This window comes from Lissotriton helveticus, chromosome 8 (genome assembly GCF_964261635.1).
Source record: "Lissotriton helveticus chromosome 8, aLisHel1.1, whole genome shotgun sequence".
In the NCBI taxonomy this organism is placed as follows: Eukaryota; Metazoa; Chordata; class Amphibia; order Caudata; family Salamandridae; genus Lissotriton; species Lissotriton helveticus.
This window is the reverse complement of record NC_136069.1, coordinates 1,467,397,296-1,467,419,043: the sequence shown is the minus strand read 5'-3', so window position 1 is coordinate 1,467,419,043 and position 21,748 is coordinate 1,467,397,296. Positions and strand designations below refer to the sequence as shown.

At 40.9% G+C, this 21,748-nt stretch overlaps 1 protein-coding gene across 2 annotated transcripts in view; it reads left to right on the top strand.

Annotated features, from left to right (window-relative positions):
- The window catches only part of EVA1C (eva-1 homolog C), a 410,485-nt gene extending 390,430 nt beyond the window's left edge, over nucleotides 1-20,055 (top strand). Inside the window, exons 7-8 of one of the 2 annotated variants that reach the window (XM_078658405.1) lie at nucleotides 6,964-7,056; nucleotides 16,472-20,055. In XM_078658405.1, coding sequence (XP_078514531.1) covers nucleotides 6,964-7,056; nucleotides 16,472-16,848 — 470 coding nt within the window. In that variant the 3' untranslated portion in view covers nucleotides 16,849-20,055. The remainder of the gene's footprint in view (nucleotides 1-6,963; nucleotides 7,057-16,471) is intronic. The other variant, XM_078658406.1, reaches the window with a different exon arrangement.
- Nucleotides 20,056-21,748: the final 1,693 nt, after the last annotated feature.

Below are 21,748 nucleotides of genomic sequence, written 5' to 3'. Positions count from 1 at the left end.
AACATATGGTTTAATATTGGAAGGGGTAACAAAGGGTGGGGGAACACCGTCACGAGGAATGGAGTGAGACCCTTGACTGTTGTATCCTATGTTCCTACTGACACCACACAGAAACTTCGTAACCTTACACTATGCTCTATACAACACTGATTCTTTTGTGTCACTCAATGTACTGCCTTGCAATGGACATTTACTGTGAACATATACCAGATGAAACTACAATGGATTATCCAATATTGTCTGTCAAATATTTATGCTTTGTTTTCCATGTTACTTTTCGAGTAGAACAAAATTAAAAAAAAATATTTCACACAAAAAAAGTAGATAAAAAACCGTCTCTACTGCCTTTTGGGGTGACATTTTTATGGTCAGCATCGCCATCTGTGAGGCCCCTACCTGGCAGTTCCGCCCACATTAGTTCTTCATCGTTTACAATGCCACCCTTATGATATTTATTTCACTTTACACCTGGGAGGCACCATAGAGATTGAACTTGCCGCTCTTAGTCTTTAATATATATATATCCAGCAATTTGTTAAGTACTTTTTAATCTTTACAACTGCACTAATGCACCATTCTTAGACTCTCTCTCTCTTCTCTTTGATAGATAGAACGAATTGCACAATTTCCATCCACAAAATAGATATCAGATTGCATGGAAAACTGAGTTGTTACTTTCAAACTGGGCCCTAACAGTCACCTTCCACCCCACACCCACAGGTTACTGAGCTCACTGATGTGGTCCTGACACAAACTATTTACTAAACTGACTTTACCTTGGTCTTCCCCAATATCTTCTGTGAAAGCTACGCCTGCAGAATGCTGCCCCACACTGTGAAGCCAAATTGCTTTAAAACCCATGTCTTCAACATTAGACCTACTTCTCGTCTAGCCAGTCGGAAAGTGCATTGAGTCTACAGCATTATGCTTTTCCATTTGCGCCTTCAAAGGCACCACACTGACCTTTCTCAAATTCTCACTCGTCATCGTCCCATCAGTTCCCTGAGGTCTTCTTCTACCTCCTCGTACCTAAGATACCAATGTAAGCAGTGATGATCATAACTTGCACATTTTTGCTATAAAACTGTGGAATTCCTGCTCTTTTCTTAAACCTACAGAAAGATCTCTCTTACACCCACATTCAGAAGAGCCATCAAATTCCTGTTAACCCCGATTCATGACACTCAGCTTCTTGCTCAGCGCCAATCACTTAACCTCTTACCATTCATAGGACTAGAGTTGAGGGTTTCCTGAACTGAGATTCTCCATGACGGAAAGCGCGAACTTAGCCCAAGGGCATTAAGGCGCTAAGAACAGACATCATGCAGGCATGACCGATTCCCACTCAAACCGATCCTCGGGGAAACAGCCATGTCTTGAGGGCTTTACGAAAAAGTGAATGTTCCTGTTGCCCGGAGAGAGAGTTCGGAAGAGAGTTACAAGCACCTGCAGCAGCAAAAGAAAAGGCCCTCCCGCCCCATCTCATCTTTTTGACCCGAGGAACAACAAAGAAATTCTTTGTTGCAGACCACAAGTTTCTGGAGGGCACATACTGTTTAAAAATGGTCTTTAGACCCAAAGGGCCCTGGCCATAGTATGCGTTGTGGGTGAGGCAGAGAGTTTTAAACATGATTCTACGATCCACCGGAAGCCAGTGTAGCGCCCTAAGGGAGGACGATGAGTGATGTTTTTTGAAGGTGAGGGGTTTCCCTCGATGGTAATGCATATTTGGGGTCAGTCTTGAGACGTTCCATATCTAACATAGGGATATATCCAGGATTGTGTCTGCCATATGAGACAGAGGGTGTTGTGGTCTTCTAGGCCTCTCCCTAATCCGTGACTTACCTGTTGACTTCTAGGGCCCTAGCAGACGTCTGTATAAGAGAGATTCGATGTTCTACATAAAGGACAAGTGGTTCTGCATTAGATTAGGAAGTAATGCAGAGTTGAGGCGACCATTTCTTGTTTCCTTATACCTAATGCATGGTCAGCTGAATCTGTGTGTGTTGTGAATTTGATTCAGCGAATAAGAACCAGAACACATTAAAGGGCTAACAACAGGATGTATAAGTGATTTGTCTATAACTGTGGATCAGTGAGCCTTTTAGGGCTTGGAGGTTATACCTTCTATACTTAACCCTAACAGCTTTGAGACGCTTAGGGGGAGATTTACTAAGATTTTGCGCCATGTTTGCATCACAAAAGTGACGCAAATCAGAGCAAAATCTTTTTTTCCCAATTTACTATCCATCACTAAACTTGTTTAGCGCTGGAAGTAATGGAAAAGTAATGCGCATAGCGCTGCTTTGCATTACTTTGTGTCATGGGGGATTGGGTTTAGCATGAGAAAACTGCGCTCTTTTCAAGTAGGCACAAGGAAGGAGAAATGCTTTTATTTCGCCTTCCTTTTCCAACTTTGCATGTGAGCTGCACTTCACATCACACAAACAAAGTGGGAACATGGTTAAAGTGAGTCTGTGCATAGTATTTCGTACTGGAAGGGTTCCTTCCAGTACGAAACCTATGCTACACTCATGGAGACACCCTTGCACCATGGCGCAAAGGTGTCTCTGTGGTGCACTGCAGCTGATTTCAGTGCAGCACTAGTGAGAGGGGAGGAGAGTGCCTTATTTGAGTAAATAGGGTGCTCTCCTCCTCTTTCCTTTTCACGTAGCGCAGCAGTTGCGGCTGCTGCAGTGCGCTATGTGAAAAAAATGTAAATCTGCCCCTTAATTTGGTGTGTATGAGTGAGGAGAGTTACATATAGAGTGACAACTATGAAGTAAAACTACAGAGTGAGAGTAAGGGTGAAAAAGTACAACCAAATAGACAATCCTTGAGGAGGGAATGAAAAACAAGTACCTAAATTCTTGTCAACTATTCTGAGTAACACTGATGGATATTAAGAAGTTGAAAATGTGTTGGAAAAAGGAGAGTATTTCAGCAGAAGGATGGGATACAGCTCTAAGTTACTACAGGGCCATGTGATTTACTGCCTGCAGTAAGGAATGTGCAGTCATATGTCTACATATAAATGAGGGTGAAATGAGTTGGTCATCAAACATCTGTTTGCCTGTATTAAAAGAAGCGTCAATTTAGATTTTTGTTTTCCTGGGCATGGAAGGGTTGAATCTAGGTATTTACAACATGACTCATAAAATATGTTACATTTTAAACATATAATCTGTCATTATATCTCCTACACGCTACAGTGTCACACTATGTACGGAACACATGGGCCCCACAGCTCATTAAGCCTACACAACATGAGCTTGTACATCTCGTCTACTACATGGGGTCGGGAGGACACTTAGTGCGGTGGCTCTACGCTGGGATCAGGGGACACGTGGCCATACCACTCACTGCGCTCAGGGACACTTGGACCCAGGATACGGGAGAGGACCTGACGGATGGAGCCTGGAAAATTATCCTGGAACATCCCAGAAGGGTGTCCAGGAATGTCAAGTTCAAATTTATACAGGCGATGATATTACATAGGGCATACCTCACTCCTAAGAGGCTACATAGGATGTTCCCTGATTCTTCACAGTGTTGTCCCCGTTGTCAGACAGACGAGGCCGGCCTTCTTCACATGTTGTGGTCGTGTCCCAGTCTGCGCAACTATTGGGGGACAATCTGTCATATATTGCACACAGTCACATCCCTGCGGGTCCCAGAGGAAGCGACACACTGTCTGATAGGACATAGGAAACGTCCCAAGACCCACAGAGCCCAATTGAAGTTTTTGGACTTGTCACTGTTGTTAGCAACCAGAGTCCTAACTATGAGGTGGAAGTCCGCCAGACCTCCAGGGGTAGAGATGTGGCGCGCGGACCTGTTAAAATGGGGCAGAGCAGAGGGTACAGTTTTGCGTAGGGAGGAAGGGAGAGGACTACGGAAATATCCAATTGCACAGGACTGGGAACGAATGCTGCTAGAGGTGGAGGAACTAGATTTGGTGCCATCACAAGCAGGCACCGCATCCTAAGGAATGGCGGGAGGGAGATAGTAGAGATGTCTGAGAGGAATTGACCAGTGCACATGCAGGTTGACCAGACGAATGTAGACAAGCTTCATTAGGTGCGAATGGTTTACCTTCTCTTTGTAACGCAGACAGCTGACACTGTAGGTGGAGGGACCAGGAGACGTACGAGGTGGGCAGGGAGTTGGGTGAGACAGAGAAAGTTTAAAGGTTAATTAGTACGTGACTAATGTTGCAGAATGTGAAGGCAATACCTGCTAATGTACGGTCGGGCCACAATATTACAGATTATTATGTGCACTGATTTAGTTTACGGTCCTTTTGATGACATATTATAGTGGTGGCGTGTAATTGTTAACCTTTCAACCTGTTGCAGTTGCCTGGGTAGAAAATAGATAAGACTGTAAATATCTGAAAATGCATACTGATGTACAATACTATGCCTTGCAGTCGCAAATAAAGAATTAAAAAAAAAACATATAATCTGTCTACCAATTGAAGTAATCAGGCTGACACAAATAGGTAAGGAGACAATAGATTTATTGACCGTGAGCCACCACAGCTTTCAGGATACTGGCAGGTAAAGACAGGTAATGAACATTCAAACATCAACACTCTGTTGTCATTGGGATGACATCAGATATGCTATGTGAGATTACCACACACCTGTTTGCCTGTATTAAAAGAAGAGTCAAGTTAGCTTTGTGTTTTCCTGGGTATTGTAGGGTTTATTCTAGATATTTACAATATGACTCATAAAATATGTTACATTTTAAACATATACTCTGTCTACCATCTTATGCTGTTACAGGTTAATTGTTCACAGTTCCCGAGTTCGTCTTGTTTGATTCACCACTGTTTACAATGCCTGGCTCAGTGAGTTTTTCGGAAATGTGATTTGACCACCCACCAACACAGACACCACTCGTACTTCCAGTGGATTGTTGAAGAATTTTATTTTAGTTTATTTCATCCATGAAGCTACTGGTAATGTTGATGCTTACAAATGGCTCAGTGGAGGTGTGTGACTCTCAACATTTACAATGCAATTCCCTCTGAGATGCAAGAGTTTTCACATCTCTGAATAAACACAAAATAATGTATATCAAGCCCATAACTGTGATGTATTGAGCTGCACAAAGCCACCTTCCATGGCTCTGTGTGGTTTAGTAAATCCAAGATAACGCAAGGCAGAGCATTTTGCTGTCTTGCATTATCTTGCGGCAGGGAGGCATTTCATGGGGGAAGTGTGGGCATTCCGACACACATTCACCCATGGATTTTGGAGCATTTCTAGATTTACAGAGAGTTGCAAACCTGGGAATGTGTCATAATGGTACACCTCCCAGAACTAGGCATAGCAGGAATACCTTTATTTTTCCTCATTACTTCCTTTTTCTATGTGTGATGCATTTCGCATCACACATAGAAAAATGAAAATGCCTTCATGATTGTTTTGGTGCCGGACAGTATTCCTTCCAGCACGAAAGCAATCCAGCTTGTAACACACGCGCCCATTCCCCATGGTGTAAGGGTGTCTGCATTGGCGCTATGCAGCACAAAGTGCCCTAGAGAAAGGAGGCAGCAATATTTGCCATATCTTTGGAAATATGGTGCATTTCTGATGCCTCCCTTTCATGCAGCACAGCACAGCTATATAGATGCTTGGTTTGATGTCATTTCCTGGCACCATGTGTGCCAAGAGCATTCCAGATAGTAGAGCCTGCTGTGCCTCAATCATGGGCAAACCACTTCCTCCCGCCCTTGTACAAAGGTGAGGGAATGCAGAGGTGAGGAGATAGGACTTTGTAGTGTCTGGCAAAACTTCTGTTTCCATCAACCTCTAAGTCAGGCCAGTAGACACCTTAATTCCCGGTGTGTAGGTCTCCCTTTAACCGTGCTGTTGAGTCCACATGTCGATATCTATCATGAGAAGCCATTTGGATATCTGATGGAGTCCTGATGAGGGGTTGACCGGCATGTTCTGAAAACCTGTGGGTAGAAAGTTGGAAACCCCTTCCTGTTTTGCATGAGTGGTGCGCAATGGGGTACTACACATTGCAAAATCCCCAACTTATGTTGCTTATATAGTTTAAAACCCGAAGTTCAACATGCCTATTATTGAGTACTCACTTTCAGACAGAAACAGCGAGCACTGACAGGCTGACAGACGTTTTTGCGAGGCCTGGGACTAAAACAGAACACAGAGCCCTTTTGACGCTTCTTCTGTTCTTGTCAGTTGCAGTAAGCCCCTATTTCTATGTAGTAAAATAAATGTAGTCCCAAAGAAAAGAGAGAAATAGAAAATATGGCATCTGGCATCATCTAATGTTATAGGGCCATATGTACAAACACATTTTCCCATAGACACAGAATGGGTAAAACCCTTTGATACATCTGGCCCATAGTCACGTAAGCCTTCTCATTATTAATAAGGACAGCAGGTTTCCTTTCACTTGAAAAATCTAAAACCAAATATTTGCTAAAGGAGAGCAGAGCCCAGGAAAGCACAGGGCCTGGAGCACAGTCTTCCACTGCTCTGCATCTTGTGCCAGTGCTGTGGGCTGGCACTATTTCTGCCACTAACACCATCATCCAACCTATTCTGTAAAGAAACGTGAGCCACTTACACATTGCCTTTGTGGTCAGTTGGTGATGAGCGACAATGACTAATGTCTCTTTAGGTGAAAATCCTATGTTTTTTCAGACACTGCTTTTGCTTGGGATAAGTTTGGGACTAAAATACCAAACACAAAATCAGAGTGATCAAATGCGAGAATCCCTATGTTGGGTTATGAAATATTTGCTGATTTATTTGCGAATATGCTCATAGTGAAGTATTGTGTCTCGCATCTATGGTGAGTGCGAGTAGACATGAGAAATTAGATTTGTAATTAGAGTTCATAGGTTGTAACCAGTGCATTCCTTTCCAATGCCCTGAGTTGATAATTAACTTTGATCCTGTGATTTATATTTTGCAGTTGAAATTGTTATCCGTCCAAGAGAATCCAGGATTCCAGTCAATGATGGGATTCTCCTCAGCAGCATTCTGGCTGCATTTGCCTACATCAAAGGTAAGGAATAGATTTCTGTACCTTCAACTAAGGCCCACCCTATGCGAGGCCAGTAATCACGGTCAGGCTGTTAACCCCGTTACTGGCCCCATTGGGAATTATGAGATCTGGGGTGTTGCCACAGACTTCTGATGCTTGCCCTGGAGATTTTGGCTGCTCAAACTGGTCACTGTGGGGAAAATGATGAATTAACCCTGAAAATGGACCATGAATTAGTGATTCCCTGGTCATTCCTGATTACCAAGGGGATTCGCCAGGTTCAGCCTGAAACCCTGTTGATTCTGCACCCCAGGACTTAACAGGCACCCCAGCATCACTAACTATGAGTGCATAATTAATAACACCCCCCCCCACTCCCTCCCAAGTCCAAGCTCCTCCTAATGAGGCCACACAAGTTTATGTTGAATTCTTCCCTTTAAGCATTGTGAAATTGCAACCACTTATCATGCACATAGATTAGAAAAATAGAATATGGAAATACATTAAGAGAAGTAAACTTTGATAACTCTTCTTTAAACGCACAGTAAATGTTTCAGCAATGCAAGAGTGATAAGATGTACCCTCACAAAATATGTTTTACCAAATGTAGTTGCCATTAAAATAATCCGGCCAAATAATAATAAATTATAACATAGCCATTAATGCAGAACAGTGTCTGAACCTTGTACTTTCCCAAATGGAATTTGGGCTTGTCTGGATATAGAGACTATATTATAAATATTGTTTAGTGCTATATTACGAGGCAAAAATCACAACTCAATTATTGATCACGTTGGGCTTTAACTCTGGATTTAGCATGCTGTCCTGAGAAATGAGGCATACTAGTCGATCATAAAGTTAGTCGTTTTTTGCTAACTTTTTCACATACACACACAAATTTACAAGTAATCTAACATACAATATTTCCTAAAAAGTACATATTTAATATTTAAAAAATCATACAAGTCAATAAAATGTACTCTTTTTAATGTAATCATAATTAAAACAACTATGACAATCGTTAATTGGAATCCTCCAAAAGAAAATAATAAATTGAAGCTAACATTAAAACAATACGCATCCAAGCCTCCAAAATGATTTTAAAAAATCGCATATTTTTAGAATATTTATTAAATTATGAACAATGTAAACAGTTAACATTTACAATTGTAAAAATAATACATATAAATACATTATCAACAGTATACTACACATCACAACTTCCACTCACAAATGTACCCCATTTTAGAACATCAAAAGCCCCATAATTACATTTCAATCCCCAAAAATTGAATTCTTAATGTTGAAATGACAAAAAAACACTACCCACCCAAATACCAAATATATCCCTTAACTAATAGTATAAAAACCTTTTGAATTAAACACCCACATCAATGAATCCTCAAGATAAAAAATAAATAACACAAATGTAAGAATAATTTAAATAAATACAAAATACTCATTTTTAAAATGTATAATAAATTGGGAATTTTCAAAATACATGTTAAATTAAACATTATCAACCCTTGCACAATATATCCCATAACCTTTAAACAATTGTAATTTTAATAATCCAAAAATTATTATAAGAATAACAATAAATTGAATATATGACTAAACATTCACATTACATTTAAACCAACTGCATTAATTACAATGATATTTTAATTACATTAACTACAGGATAGTTTAGTAATTGATATGTTTCAGGCAGGACAAGCAGAACTTGCATATAGGTAAGAGATGTGTACATCAACATCACCCATTAAAAGATGTAGAGGAGGACTGGAATAATTCATAAAGAAGAAAACCCAATTATTAAAAAGTATGCTAGATGAAAAAAAAGTAGCCGGAGGAAACAGTTTCAGCCCTCCCTTTCTCAAAATTCTTAGAATGTACTGGCCTCCATGGGTTGTGTACAGGTAATGAGAGTCTCCAGAAACAAAATGAGTGATGTCTACAGGGCCAGCTCTAGAGTGGTATGAACAGTGCAGCTACCTTAGCGCTGACCTCGGGGGAAGTTTTGTTTAGAAATAACTTATGGGTTTAAAAAACCTGTGTTGCAGAGTTCCTTGTCTGTCCAGCAGTTTACAGGAAACAATAAAAATGTCGAGATAACTCTTGTGATTAATGTTCCTGTTGATGAGTGACAAGTTTTCATTAGAGGCAGTTTTGACTCATCATAAAGTAGTGCAGAGGGTTAATACCACATGCAAAGAATGTGTACAAAGCAAGTCAAAGAACTGTATTTTACACAGATAGCTCAGTAGATTGCTGCCTTTGTCAAAGAGATCCTTTCGTTTCTTGCAGTTCATAAGTTACAACCCTAATAATACACAGTGACCTATGAACCTTCATCAAAGAGCTGCATGCAAAGTATAGGTTAAAACTGTATGTGTTGTACCCATCTGTCATTATCCTAATGTTGCTTGGCAGGGTTCCTTTTTGTTTTTGAGTTTTATATAGAGCGAACTAGACCCGACACATCGGGTATCAGAGCGTTTTACATGAGCACCAGTTTCGTTACAGATGGACACATTCATTTTTGTTAGGCACAGGGAGATTAAGTGATTTGTCCAGAATCACAGGATGTTGAGCGCCGTTGCCGAGACTCTAATACAGTTCGATCTTCGAGGTCAACCGCTCTAGCCATAAGGCTACATCCGCTCCCCTCTCATTTGGGTAGAAATACATTCTTATTAGTAAAGTCAACCTCAACCATTGTACTGTGTTATAAAACCAGAGTTTGTGCTTCACCATTCCAAAACACTCTTAAAATACACTGCCTAATAGTATGGTTTAACATGTGATTCCCACACCTTGTAATCCTCATTGTTGTATGTAACATTTCTTATACACTGATTTACACATGTATGCTTCATTTTCTCTGTATGTGTGTGTAATGTAGAGTGCTCTGACATCCTACACTCATATGAGTAGCGCTATAAAACAAATGAAATAAATGTCAGAGAGCAGCTAAGGAGAGATGAGTGGCACTACTGAAGCGTGGTAGTGATAAAATTCGTGGAGAAGTAGATTATGGGAGTAGGATGCCATAAAAATTTGTCTCACTAGGCTCCACCTGCACTAAATCCGGCCCTGACTGTATAAGTGTAACCAGATGCCATATTCTACATAATATCCTTGGGGTACAATGGGCGTTTGCATCTGTTTTTGGCGCCCTTTCTATTTGTGAATCAGTTGCCATCCCAGCTAAGAAGTAAGAAACTGAACAATGGTTTGCCAACTGAAAACCATTGAAAACTGTTAATACATACCATACCAACTTGCAATTTGACAGGAACCAAAATCAATATCCATTTCACGCGCCTTCCAAAGCGCCTTACACGCCCCTTCCAAATTGTGATTTGATATGGGGTTAATATATATGAAAAAGGGATTTCGAACTGCAAAAATTCTTACTACACTTTGCACTTGATTCTTATAACACAGTGTAACTGTGCATGGATTTAAAACCAAACAAAATATCTGTAATTAAGATGTTCCACTTAAAGACATGTTTTGTATGTTTAGAAAGTGACATTGTTTTATAGATGAGCTGCTGTAAGCTTTGGAATGTGAAGACACAACCTAGAGGAACATGATAACAAAATTGGTAAAATAGGTACATGTGCCGTGTAATGCACTGTGCAACATAAATAAGAAACAATCTTTGACAACTAGCACGTGCATTATTTGTCATTCTTTGTTTTTGGATGGCTGATACCTCACAGAATATTATCACAGATGTTTGCATGTATAGAGACATTGATCAAGAGGCATCTTCTTTTTCCTTCCAACTCACATTGATGTGTCTTTGAAGGATGCAGTAAAAGTGTCAATGGTTGAACAGGTCGAAAGATTCTTACAACTAAAGGATTACTTTTTTGCACCAGCTATCTCCCTGGCAGAACTCGTAGTCTTCCCTAGTTCGATTTAAGTACACAGGTTATCCCAAATTCTGGGGTATTCATTAAATAACCCAAGCCACTAGTCTATGGACCTTTGGTCATCGAAAATGAGAAGTATAAAGAACCAATCAGAAATAATCTACATTAAACACATAGCAATAAAATAATTAAAGACTTTTAGTACAGTCAATAGGGAGATCTTGTGTGAGTTAAAGGGTTTTATTTTCAATTCTTCAGTCCTTCATATTTATTCAATACGTATTAATCTTCTAAGTATCAGCATTACAAGTTAATATATTCCAATAATGAATATTTCAATATAAGGATCAATATAGTATTAGTCACAATAACAGTTACTATTGTAACAATGCAGCAATCATGTTCCATAATGGAGTTCCCTAATCTAATTTAAGCTAGAATTAAATTGAATAAGGTGTCTGTTCAGATACCCAATTAGGAGTACTGACGAGAGAATACGTTTATTGGCATGAAGTCATATTAATTGAAGGAAAAATCAAGCTGGAAAGGATTCTCAGCTACCAATCAGCAGACATGAAGAGAGATATATTCTCTATCTGCCATTCCTATGTGACTCTTAGAGTATATCCATTTGTATCCCTTCCCTATGTATATAGAGATAACTCTAATCACTAGTATATGCAGTCGACCTTTCTACTCTCTACCATGCCTATGTGACTCTTAGAGTATATCCATTCGTATCCCTTCCCTATGTATATAGAGATAACTCTAATCACTACTATATGCAGTAGACCTTTGTACTCTCTACCATTCCTATGTGACTCTTAGAGTATATCCATTCGTATCCCTCCCCTATGTATATAGAGATAACTCTAATCACTAGTATATGCAGTAGACCTTTGTACTCTCTACCATTCCTATGTGACTCTTAGAGTATATCCATTTGTATCCCTTCCTATGTATATAGAGATAACTCTAATCACTAGAATATGCAGTAGACCTTTGTACTATCTACCATTCCTATGCGACTCTTAGAGTATATCCATTCGTATCCCTTCCTTGAGTGCTCCTCCTTGTGTGACTATAACTTGTACATTTGCAATTTTTTTCTGTTGGCATCTTTTGTGCAAAGCACGTAATCCTGAGTCCTTATGTATCGCAACTGGTTCTTATGTAAAGCGCTCTGACACCTTCGGGTAATGTTCGCGCTATATAAAATCGCATTAAATAAAAATTAAAAAAAAGAGATAAGTCTCCAGCAATTGCAAGTGAGAGAAGCGCCCTCTGCTCTAGGAACACACGCTAATATAAACACACAACATTCTAGATGGTAGCAAGTGTCTTTTTGTCCATCCACAAAGTACAATAGGATTTTAGACAGTTCTTGGGAATAGGTCAACTCCCCATCTTCTCACGTTTGCACCAAGGGCTACAGATACAAGTCCTTGAAGACACTTTTTCCCATGAATCATCCTTTCTGTTGTCTCCCGGTGGGAACTGCTGTTGTATAATACAAAACAAATCCCTATTAACAGAAGGCTTCTGGAAAATGACAGCATCTGCAGCAAAAAGAAAAAACCTTTTGTGCGAAACAACAGCTGAATATGGAAAACAGGAATTTCAATGTTAACGTGAGGCTGCCGTTAATATGGCATCAGAAGTTAGGCTAAGTTAAATCAGGCTTTTAGTTCACCTACAGGCTTATAATATCTAGGTATGATTACCTACAACAACATTTGTCTTTATATGCATGTTATTTAAACATAGACTTTTGCACATTTAAAATAAAAATGTGTTTTTGGTTACAACTAAAATGTTGCTATTGCAGTAGTCAAAGACTCATGAGGAACCAGGTATCTGACGTCTCTCTCTTATTTCAGTGTTCACGACAATCATATTTTCCAAATCAATTAGTGTTACAGGCTTGTTTTTCAGCTGGGAGAAGTGATAATTCAGGCGAGTGTTTTTAACGCACACAAACCAACACATTTGTTAAATCAGAAAGTTTGTGACTGCTAAAAACACTATTTGAAAGCACCAAACCTATTTTACAAATCCGAAAACATTTTCCGAATCAGTAAATGTTTTTGGAAATGGATATGGATTTACACTTTGGAAGGGGCGTGTTATGGATTTTCCTTCCAAATTCAGAATTAGTATCCTGGGTACCGATGGTTTGCAACTGTGATTCCAGTTGAAACCATTGAAAAGTTACTGACTCCCAAGCTGGAGTGGTAGAGGATTCACAAAGGAGAATGGGTCTTTTTTGCATCCCTTTCCCTTTGTAAATCATCGTCTCAGCTTCAGGGCGAGCAGGTAGTGGTCCCGAAGACCTCTGCCAACTCTCAGTGATGTTTTCAAAATGGAAAAACATTTTCTGCATGAAATGTTTTATTAGCATTTTAAAGGATACACTATATTTGACATTGCATAGAACTGCCATGGACATTACAGACCGACAGCGATCAGAAGACATCAACACATTTCAATCCTCATATTGAATGTTGGTTGATCTGCTAATCCATTAATAATCCTGCATAGTTCTTTGGTTAAGACTTTGCATATCCATTTAAGTGAACCCCAACACCCCCACATAATTTCCCCCACCCTATCCGACCTCACAATTCCGATGCTTTTGTCCCTTAGGGGACCCTCTCACCCCAGGAGAAAAGGAGATGTTTTACATTTATTGACACGAGCTGGTATTGATCAGAGATTGTTGCTCTCAGTAAGGGTAGCCCTTGCTCAATAGCATGTTCGGTTCTAGCGCCATGACTTGCCACACGTTTTATAACCACTGTGCTTTTGGGGTGGTGGACGTTCTCTTTTTCCTGTACACCCGGATTAACCTTTTGTTTCACTGCCCCTGGCATATGGAATATCGAGGCTCCATGTTATTGACCCCTGTGTCTGAATAGCTGCTCCTGTGTGTAGGAAGATGAATAAACTCATGACCTTGCCTTTATGGCTTATTACTTTCTTCCTGTATGTTTGGCTTATTGTGCATTCCCACCAGATGTTTAGCACAGGTTTCACTCCAGTACCACTGATCGGAGGTGCTTGGAAAAATGTGAAGCAGTTTGTGGGGTTTAAGGTACCTTCTCATCCTAATGCTGTACTCGGATTTTCTAGAATAAAGACTTCTGAAACTTACTTCGGGGGTAGGGCCAACTTTTTTCCAGGTGTGTTTCTGAGCCGTTACTGCCCAGTTCGGTTACCCATCTTGTTTGATATTTTTGTGTTTTGTGTTCCCCCTTTTATTAAGTATAGTGTAAGGTGTCAACTCCAGTCCCTTTGTGGTTTCGAATCCGCTTAAATATTTTTATAACAGAGTTAAATGTCTATAGACAGCTGTTTTGTTCATTGGATGCATCGCCGAGTGTCAACACCCCAAAATAAAGACAGGGATAATCATAAGGGATGCGAAACCTGTCACAGTAGAAAAGGCCGAAAGGGGAGAGAAAGAAAGAGTGTGCCAGGGCGGAGATTCAAGTGGTGCAGCAGGTGCAATGGCACCGGGGCCAAGTGGCCTGATGGGTCCACTAAACCCTATTTAGTGCTGTATTTTATCATTCAAATAACAGCCTTGGGCCCACTTTCTACTTGGTCTAGGGCCCACAATACACTGGCTACTGAGAGTGTGAAAGAGAGGGTTGGAAGGAAGAGTGAAAATTAGAGCATATGAAAAGAAGAAAGCAGCTGTGACATGGAGGAAGGGCCAACAATATCAAAAGATTAATGCAAGGGTGAAATGACTGATGGATGAAATGTAAAACAACATAGAACGGATGAGTGGAAGAAAGAATGGCTGGGATCAAGAAAGGATGGCTGGATGGATGAGAGAGTGCATGGATGGATGTTTGGATCAATTGGACATATGACAAATGGAGAGTTAAATGATGTATGGATTAAAAAAAGGTATGTATGAATGGGAAAAGGATGGATGAATGGATGGAATTGTGAGTGGAATGATAGAAGGATGGATGAAAGAGTAACGATGAAACGGTGGATAGACAGAATGGTAAAGGAAGTATGAATGGAAGCATGAAGCGATGGATAGCTGGATGGATGCATGAAAGGCTGTACGGTTGGAGAGGCAGATGGATGGAAGGTGGGATGAAGGACCTCATTTAGAGTGGGGAGGGCTTTCTCTCTTCGCTCACCCGATGACATTCGAGGTATGGATTAAAGTGGGGGGCTATTTTCATTTTCTGGGTACTCCCTTGCCTATCAACTTCAATCACTTCAGGCGTGTTTTTGCATTCAGAGAAACCTTTAGTGCCTGAATATGAGTGGGTTATTTTCTGACCCCTGCATAAACCCATTTGTGCAGGGGTCAGATTTACAAGATGAGTGTTATTTAGGGCATCCGATAATTATCAGATGCGTTAAATACCTCAACCTTTGTTAAATTTCATCAAGGTCAAACCAGCCGAAATTTAACAAGGCAAAAGCGTATGGTATTTACTTTAACATGTGGATTTTGAAGCGTTAAACTCTAATATCCACATGTTCTTCCCAGAAAGTTGCAATAGGTGCTATTAATCGTGCTAGATATTTAATCGTGCTAGATAAATAAAGTACCCCACGGTATCGTTATTTGTCAGGTGCGATAAATAGCAGCCTTCCCCTATTTTCCATGTCTTAAATACCTTTTTGTTGAATTCTGGTGTGAAAAGAAGGTTCAGGTGTATTGGGTTTATGGTTATGTAAATGTAGTGAGACCCTCTCCGAACCCTATTTAACCTATATTTCAAGCAAGGGTTTTGTTAAATGTGAGATGTATAAGCTCCTAGGGCCCGATTCACAAAAGTAATCTGAAATAAACTCCTAACTTTACTACTTTCGGTATTCACAAAGGGCATTTAGGAGTAGTAAAGTTAGGATTTTGTCTCACTTAAACATAAGTTTTGGTCTTGAGTTTACCTTACGTGAAACTTAAGTTTAACTGAGAAAAATTCCTAACTTTCCTACTCCTAAATGCCCTTGAATACCGAAAGTTGTAAAGTTAGGATTTTGTCTCAGATTACTTTTGTGAATCGGGTCCAGTGATCGGTGCTCCTTAAGTAGCCAGGGGATAGCCCATAAAGCAAGTTGTGCCATTTCCATATGTAGCCATTCTATCTAATTTACGCAACTGTCAATCGTTCACAGTAAAATCTATAAAAGAAATTCCTATAGGAAAACTTAGTTTAAATGTTTACCACCAATGGAACATCCATAAAACATAACAAACCATCTTGATACACCTGCACTAAAGTTAGCACTGTAGCAAGTTGTCAGTAATTTTATAAGTGGATAGTGACGACTATGTCTATGATTACTCTACATTTATGCAGGTTTTTAAGCCCCAGATTGTATTTCTGGAAGCAGTGGCATCATCTAACATCTGTATTGCTGCTTCTGCAGATCACAAATAATTGAGACCTGAATGCACTGTGCTTGCTTCATGATAAATTTGTCTCCTGACCACAGCGCCAATAACAGCGATTTGTCCATGCGTCCATTTTGTGAGATTGATCTGTCTGCTTCTTCTTTCTCTGTAGACCACCCTGAACGAGCCGCCCTGCTCTTCATTTCCAGTATTTGCATTGGCTTAGTCCTGACGTTGTGCACCCTAGTTGTGAGGGTCTCTTGCACCGCGGATTTCCAGAAGCGTCGCCAAACGCAAAGCCAGCTACCAAAGGAGAGTGCCTACCAAGAGGACAGCAGTGATGAGGATGACGAGGAGGAGGGCCCAACACCTTCAGACAGTTCCGATGAGGTGGTTGGACTCTACAAGACCTCTCACTTTGTTCACTTTTCAATGGACCCGGCTGATCTGGCAGAAAGAATCGATCGACGAGAACAGATCATACAAGAAATCTGGATGAACAGTGGTTTGGATATGCCTACTGCCAGGCATTTAAACACTTATTACTAAAGAACATATCTATTTTGAAAGGATAATGCACATTGTGTGGGATGTTTTGCTTTTTCTCACCTACGCCTTCTGTGAAGGGAGAACTGTGTGAGCCAAACATCTGTAAGAAAACAGGTATTTCAATGGCTGTAGACCATGTTATATGCATCCTTTTCAGGGATATTGTTGAAACAGATGCGTGGCTTACGTTTATATTTTTTTACTGATTTCTATTTATCAGCACCAGCTTAAGAGATCACTTAGTACTGTAAGTAAATAGTTTATCTTGTTTAAGAGCAGAGCGATGAGTTTGTCCGTCCAAGAAAGATTTCGAGCCTATGCGAGGCATGCCAGGGCATTACTCTTATAGTAACTCACAACACTGGATTACAACTAACACTTCCTTTACTTGAGGAACATTACAAAATGGTGCTGACCCTACAGGCACTAAGCACAGGCATATATTGCTGTTGTATTGAAATATGAATATTGCTACACATAAAAGAAGAAGATATAGGACCACACACTTTAACTGCAAAATTGTTAGCCACAGCTGAAGAAAGGGTAGAAATGTGCCTTGAAAATCACAATTTAGCCATTCTGTCACCTTGAAAATCAAGCTGTGATTGGTTCAGTAGCCAGTGTTAGAGCAATCGTTGGCCAATAGATTGCGGAGATTACATAAGAAGATTGGCCTTCTTAATTTCAAGAGAACGTCATTTTCAAACTTTGCCTTCTATTTCTCTGAAGTGGCTCTACTCAGAAACTCCTCTCCCATGACAAAAGGTGACATTCTAATTTTAGGATTTCTGCTGCTAATAAGGTCAAGGATTTGACGTATTGGGCATTCCCTGCACCTCAACCAGTAACAGCTTTTGTTGCAGGCTAAATCAGAGCTGGGCATTTACACTCCCAAAGAGTAATTTGTACGATGGGAATTTTTTAAGCTTGTTCAGGGAAAATCTGAGATTTTGTAAAGGAAAGGAAGGGATGGTATGCAGTATTACTTTTATTACTACTTCCTCTGCAGCACCAGGAGGCGTTGTTGCCGCACTGTGGTGTTAACACAAACTAAACTTCTGCTTTGCAGTCACCTGATCCTTTCATAGGCCAAAGCAAATGGACGGGGGAAAGGGTATCATTTTGCCCCAGGCCCCTTGCTTTTGCAAAGTCCCACCTTCCTGCTCCAAAGTATATTTATTGTTTTAAAAACAAGCCTGCCATATTTATTTATTAATGATGAGACAGCCACAAGATGATGCCAGATACTATAGCTGCCATGTTTTCCCTTTTCCTAGAGTCCAATTTTTAGGTCGAACCAACCACAGAGCGCAGCTATCTGCTTGCAAAAGATATAATGTGGGCTTACAAAGAACATACAGGGCCTTGCAGTGATCCATTGCTTACCATTGGTTGGCTTTCCTGTCACTCTCATTTGCCTGTTTCTTATTCGGGTCCCAGCTTGTCAATCATGTGTTTGTCCCTTCCATGGAGCATAGTCTTTTTACACCCCTTTTTGATTGGCTGGCTTCTATAATTTCACTTCTTGCCTTTCAAGCACTTTTTTTCTTTTTGGTAAAGCACTCTACAAGAGTCTCCCTCATGTACTCCCTCGTGTACTTCTCTCTTCCTACTCCCCGTGTTGATCTCTGTCGGTCGTGTGCCTCTTCCTGCCTCCTCTATAAGGTAGTCTCATCTGTGTCCCTCCCCCCATTGATTTCTCACCTGTCTGCTTCTCCCCTGCCACTCCATGTCATTCTCTCGCCCACTGCTTCTCCCCCGAATACCACTCTCCATTTTGCTTCTGTCCCCCAACCTCCATTTTGCCTTCCTTCTCTGTCGCATGTTCCTTCTCCTCACCAACCCCACATTGCTTCCTCCTGTTCCCATCCTCTGTGTTGTCAACCCACACCCTACATGTTGCACTACCCTGTGCTTCAATAAACGCAATTGCAATTCTTTTTATTTCCCAGGCCAGCTCAGATGAGCTATTAGTATTTACCGGTGCTGCACAGCATCGGGAATTTTGTACAGTCTGGATAAAAATCTTTGACAAAGCCACTAGGTCTCCAAGGAGAAACCTATTTGCATCGACAGTGCTTGTTTCTAGTTAGCATCAGGTGCTTGTGCCACCTGACACAAATGGAAGAAGTGGGCTCCTTTCTAATTTTGACTAGGTCCCACAAAACGTCTGACAGGTCCAGGAGAGAGAAAAAAGAATATTAGAAACAAAGCTAGACAACATGTTAAAAACATGTCACTATAGGAAATGAGTATTTGCAATAACAACTAGAAGACTTAGATAACAAGTAAAGCTGGTATACAGTACAGGCAAAGAATTTCAGAACCTGAGATTGCTACATGAACAAGAACTCTGGGTCTCAAAGGAGAAGGATGGTATTATCTGTCCCTTTTCTTTAATAAAATGTTTGATTTTCCCTGCACTTTCTTTAGAAATGCCTATTTCAAGGTAAGATAAGGAAACACACATTACATGCATGTTTAAAGTTTAGTTGGGACTTTGCTAGCTGTACGGTCTACAGGGTTATAGGTTTTAAGTAGAATGCCTTTCAAAGAGAGAGGCACACGACTAGAAGGCCTCTTGAGGGGTGTTCTCTCAGAAGTTTGGTGTCCATTGTCCTGTGGATTATGAGGGCTGGTATTAGTTCTAGCTGAATGAATGGTCTCATTAACCCATGGGCCAGAGGTGGAGTGGAGACCAGTGATGGGGCTTTCAGAAGGAAATAAGAAGTCGATTGAGACTCAGGAGAAGATTAATGTAGATAGAAAGGAGGCTTGGATTGTCCATAGGAATCTCTGTGAAAGGGTTGGTCATGCCAGGGTAATGTGACACCATTCCCAAGATCTCCTCAAAATCGTGAGCGGTCTTGGGAGAAAGAAAAAATGTGACACTGCAAAGCAAAATACTTTTGTCCAGTCAGACAGGAAAGGGACCAGTCACCCAAGCACTTGTGAGTTGTGCAAACTAATGAACTTCGGAAGCTGATGGTTCAGGTGAGATGCAAAAAGGTTTGTTTCTGGTTGATCCTACAGCACGTTCAGTGGCAGGAAACTCAAGAGTTCAAAAAAGCACTGGACAACTAAAAACACAAGTTCTGGGAAAAAAAACCTCTTAATTGAGTAAAGTGCCCTTTTCAGGGAATTTAAATTGTGTATGTATTTAGTCAGAAGTTTGAAACACTTGTCAAGTAAAAACCTTTGAATTCATCAATGAAGTCCTTTGCAAGTTTGTTGGTAATTTTAGCTACATATGAGAGAGTATTGGCTTTCTGTGTCCCACAGAAATAGCCATCTCAGCATCCTCAAACACAAGAAGGGCATAATGGGTCCAGTCACATACAGAACTGAGGCTTGCTTTACCCGGGTAAGATGTCCCCTCCCCCCCCCAAGAATCAAAGAAGGTAATCCGAATTGTTGATGATACTGACTTGCATTGCCATGTATGCCATTCCCAGAGCTCGTCCTGCTTCACTGAAGGAAGGAGAGGATGTGCCAAACAATTTCAGGCGCGGACTGCATTCTGACCCTAATTGCTTGTCAAGGGCCTTCAGTGTACATATTCTTATTGGCTGAAGTCTTGATGGGATGCTGTGCCAGGGGCAGGTAATTACTGCACTGTGGTTGGTTGGCAGCCATTCTATGAAGGTGAGGTGGTTCAGCGTGGAAGGGTTGACCACAGAATCTCTAAACAGGTAGAAAACGTGGGTTGCTATGTCAGCCAAGCACCTGGAAGAGCTTGGAGGAAGGAAAAATGACTGACACTGGAGGGCCTGCACCATATCAAACCACTCTTTGTCATTTTCCCAATTGTCACCACTAGTCCCTAGATTTCTGAATGGAAGTCATCATTACAAGAATATTCTGTTGTTGAGGCCTCAGAAGAAGAATGTTTAAAAACAGATCATAATAAACATCATAGAGTCTGGATACCCTGGCCTAGTGCAATCTCTTGCACAAACGCAAAAGGCCTGGCAATGGTATTTTCCAACGTGTGCCTTTTCCGATGCCTTGCTAGTATACCTCTGGTGGGTAGCCATTTCTATCCTGTAACAAACTACATGATAGAAAGTCGTGCAGGAAGAAAACTCTAGTGAGGTGAAATTACTTTCAGATGCAGAGAGAACACATGAAAAGAATGCCAGGTGGAAAACAAGCGTTCACGTGGTAGTGTTATCAATGACCTGTAGGCGGCTATTGGAATCGGACATGACTTGCCATAGTTGATCCTTGGGTACCAAATGGAGGCTATGTAAGGGGGGAAAGGCATCTCCATATCATGGTTATTGAAGTCACTCATCACAGCTCCCTGGATCACCAGAGGGTTATGCAAAGGGATGTCTATTGAAGTAACTAATCACAGCACTTTGGATCACGAGTTATATCAAGTGATGTCATCAACACTCTTTGAGATGGGAATTATGATTCCTCAAGTGCTTATTTGATCATTCTGTTTACAAATAATGGAATGCTCCCACTCTTGTTTTTACCTACTCATATAATGTGATTGGTCTCTGGTTTTAAAATTACTTAAGTAGCGAGTTAGTGGGCAGTGGCGGTCCCTTCTCAATGACGGAGGTGCCTCACCCCATTGGCTCAGAGCCAGTGGCAGGACCATGGCCGGACCATGGGAGGGAGGAGGAGTGGAGTGGAGTGCACTTATAAGTGCACATGTCAATTTGGCCGGCCCTCTTGGGACGGGCAAGCTGACATGCGCAGTTAGGTCAAGCCCCGTGCTGCTCTCATGAAGCATGAGAGCAGCATGGGAATACTCTGATGGTGTCCCAAGGACAGCTGTGAGCAGGAAGGAGAGAAGCAATGAGGCGCAAGTCAGCCAGCAGCATCAGGTAAGTTTATTTTTAATATTAATTATCACTCGCTGATTCCACGCGCCCCCCCCACA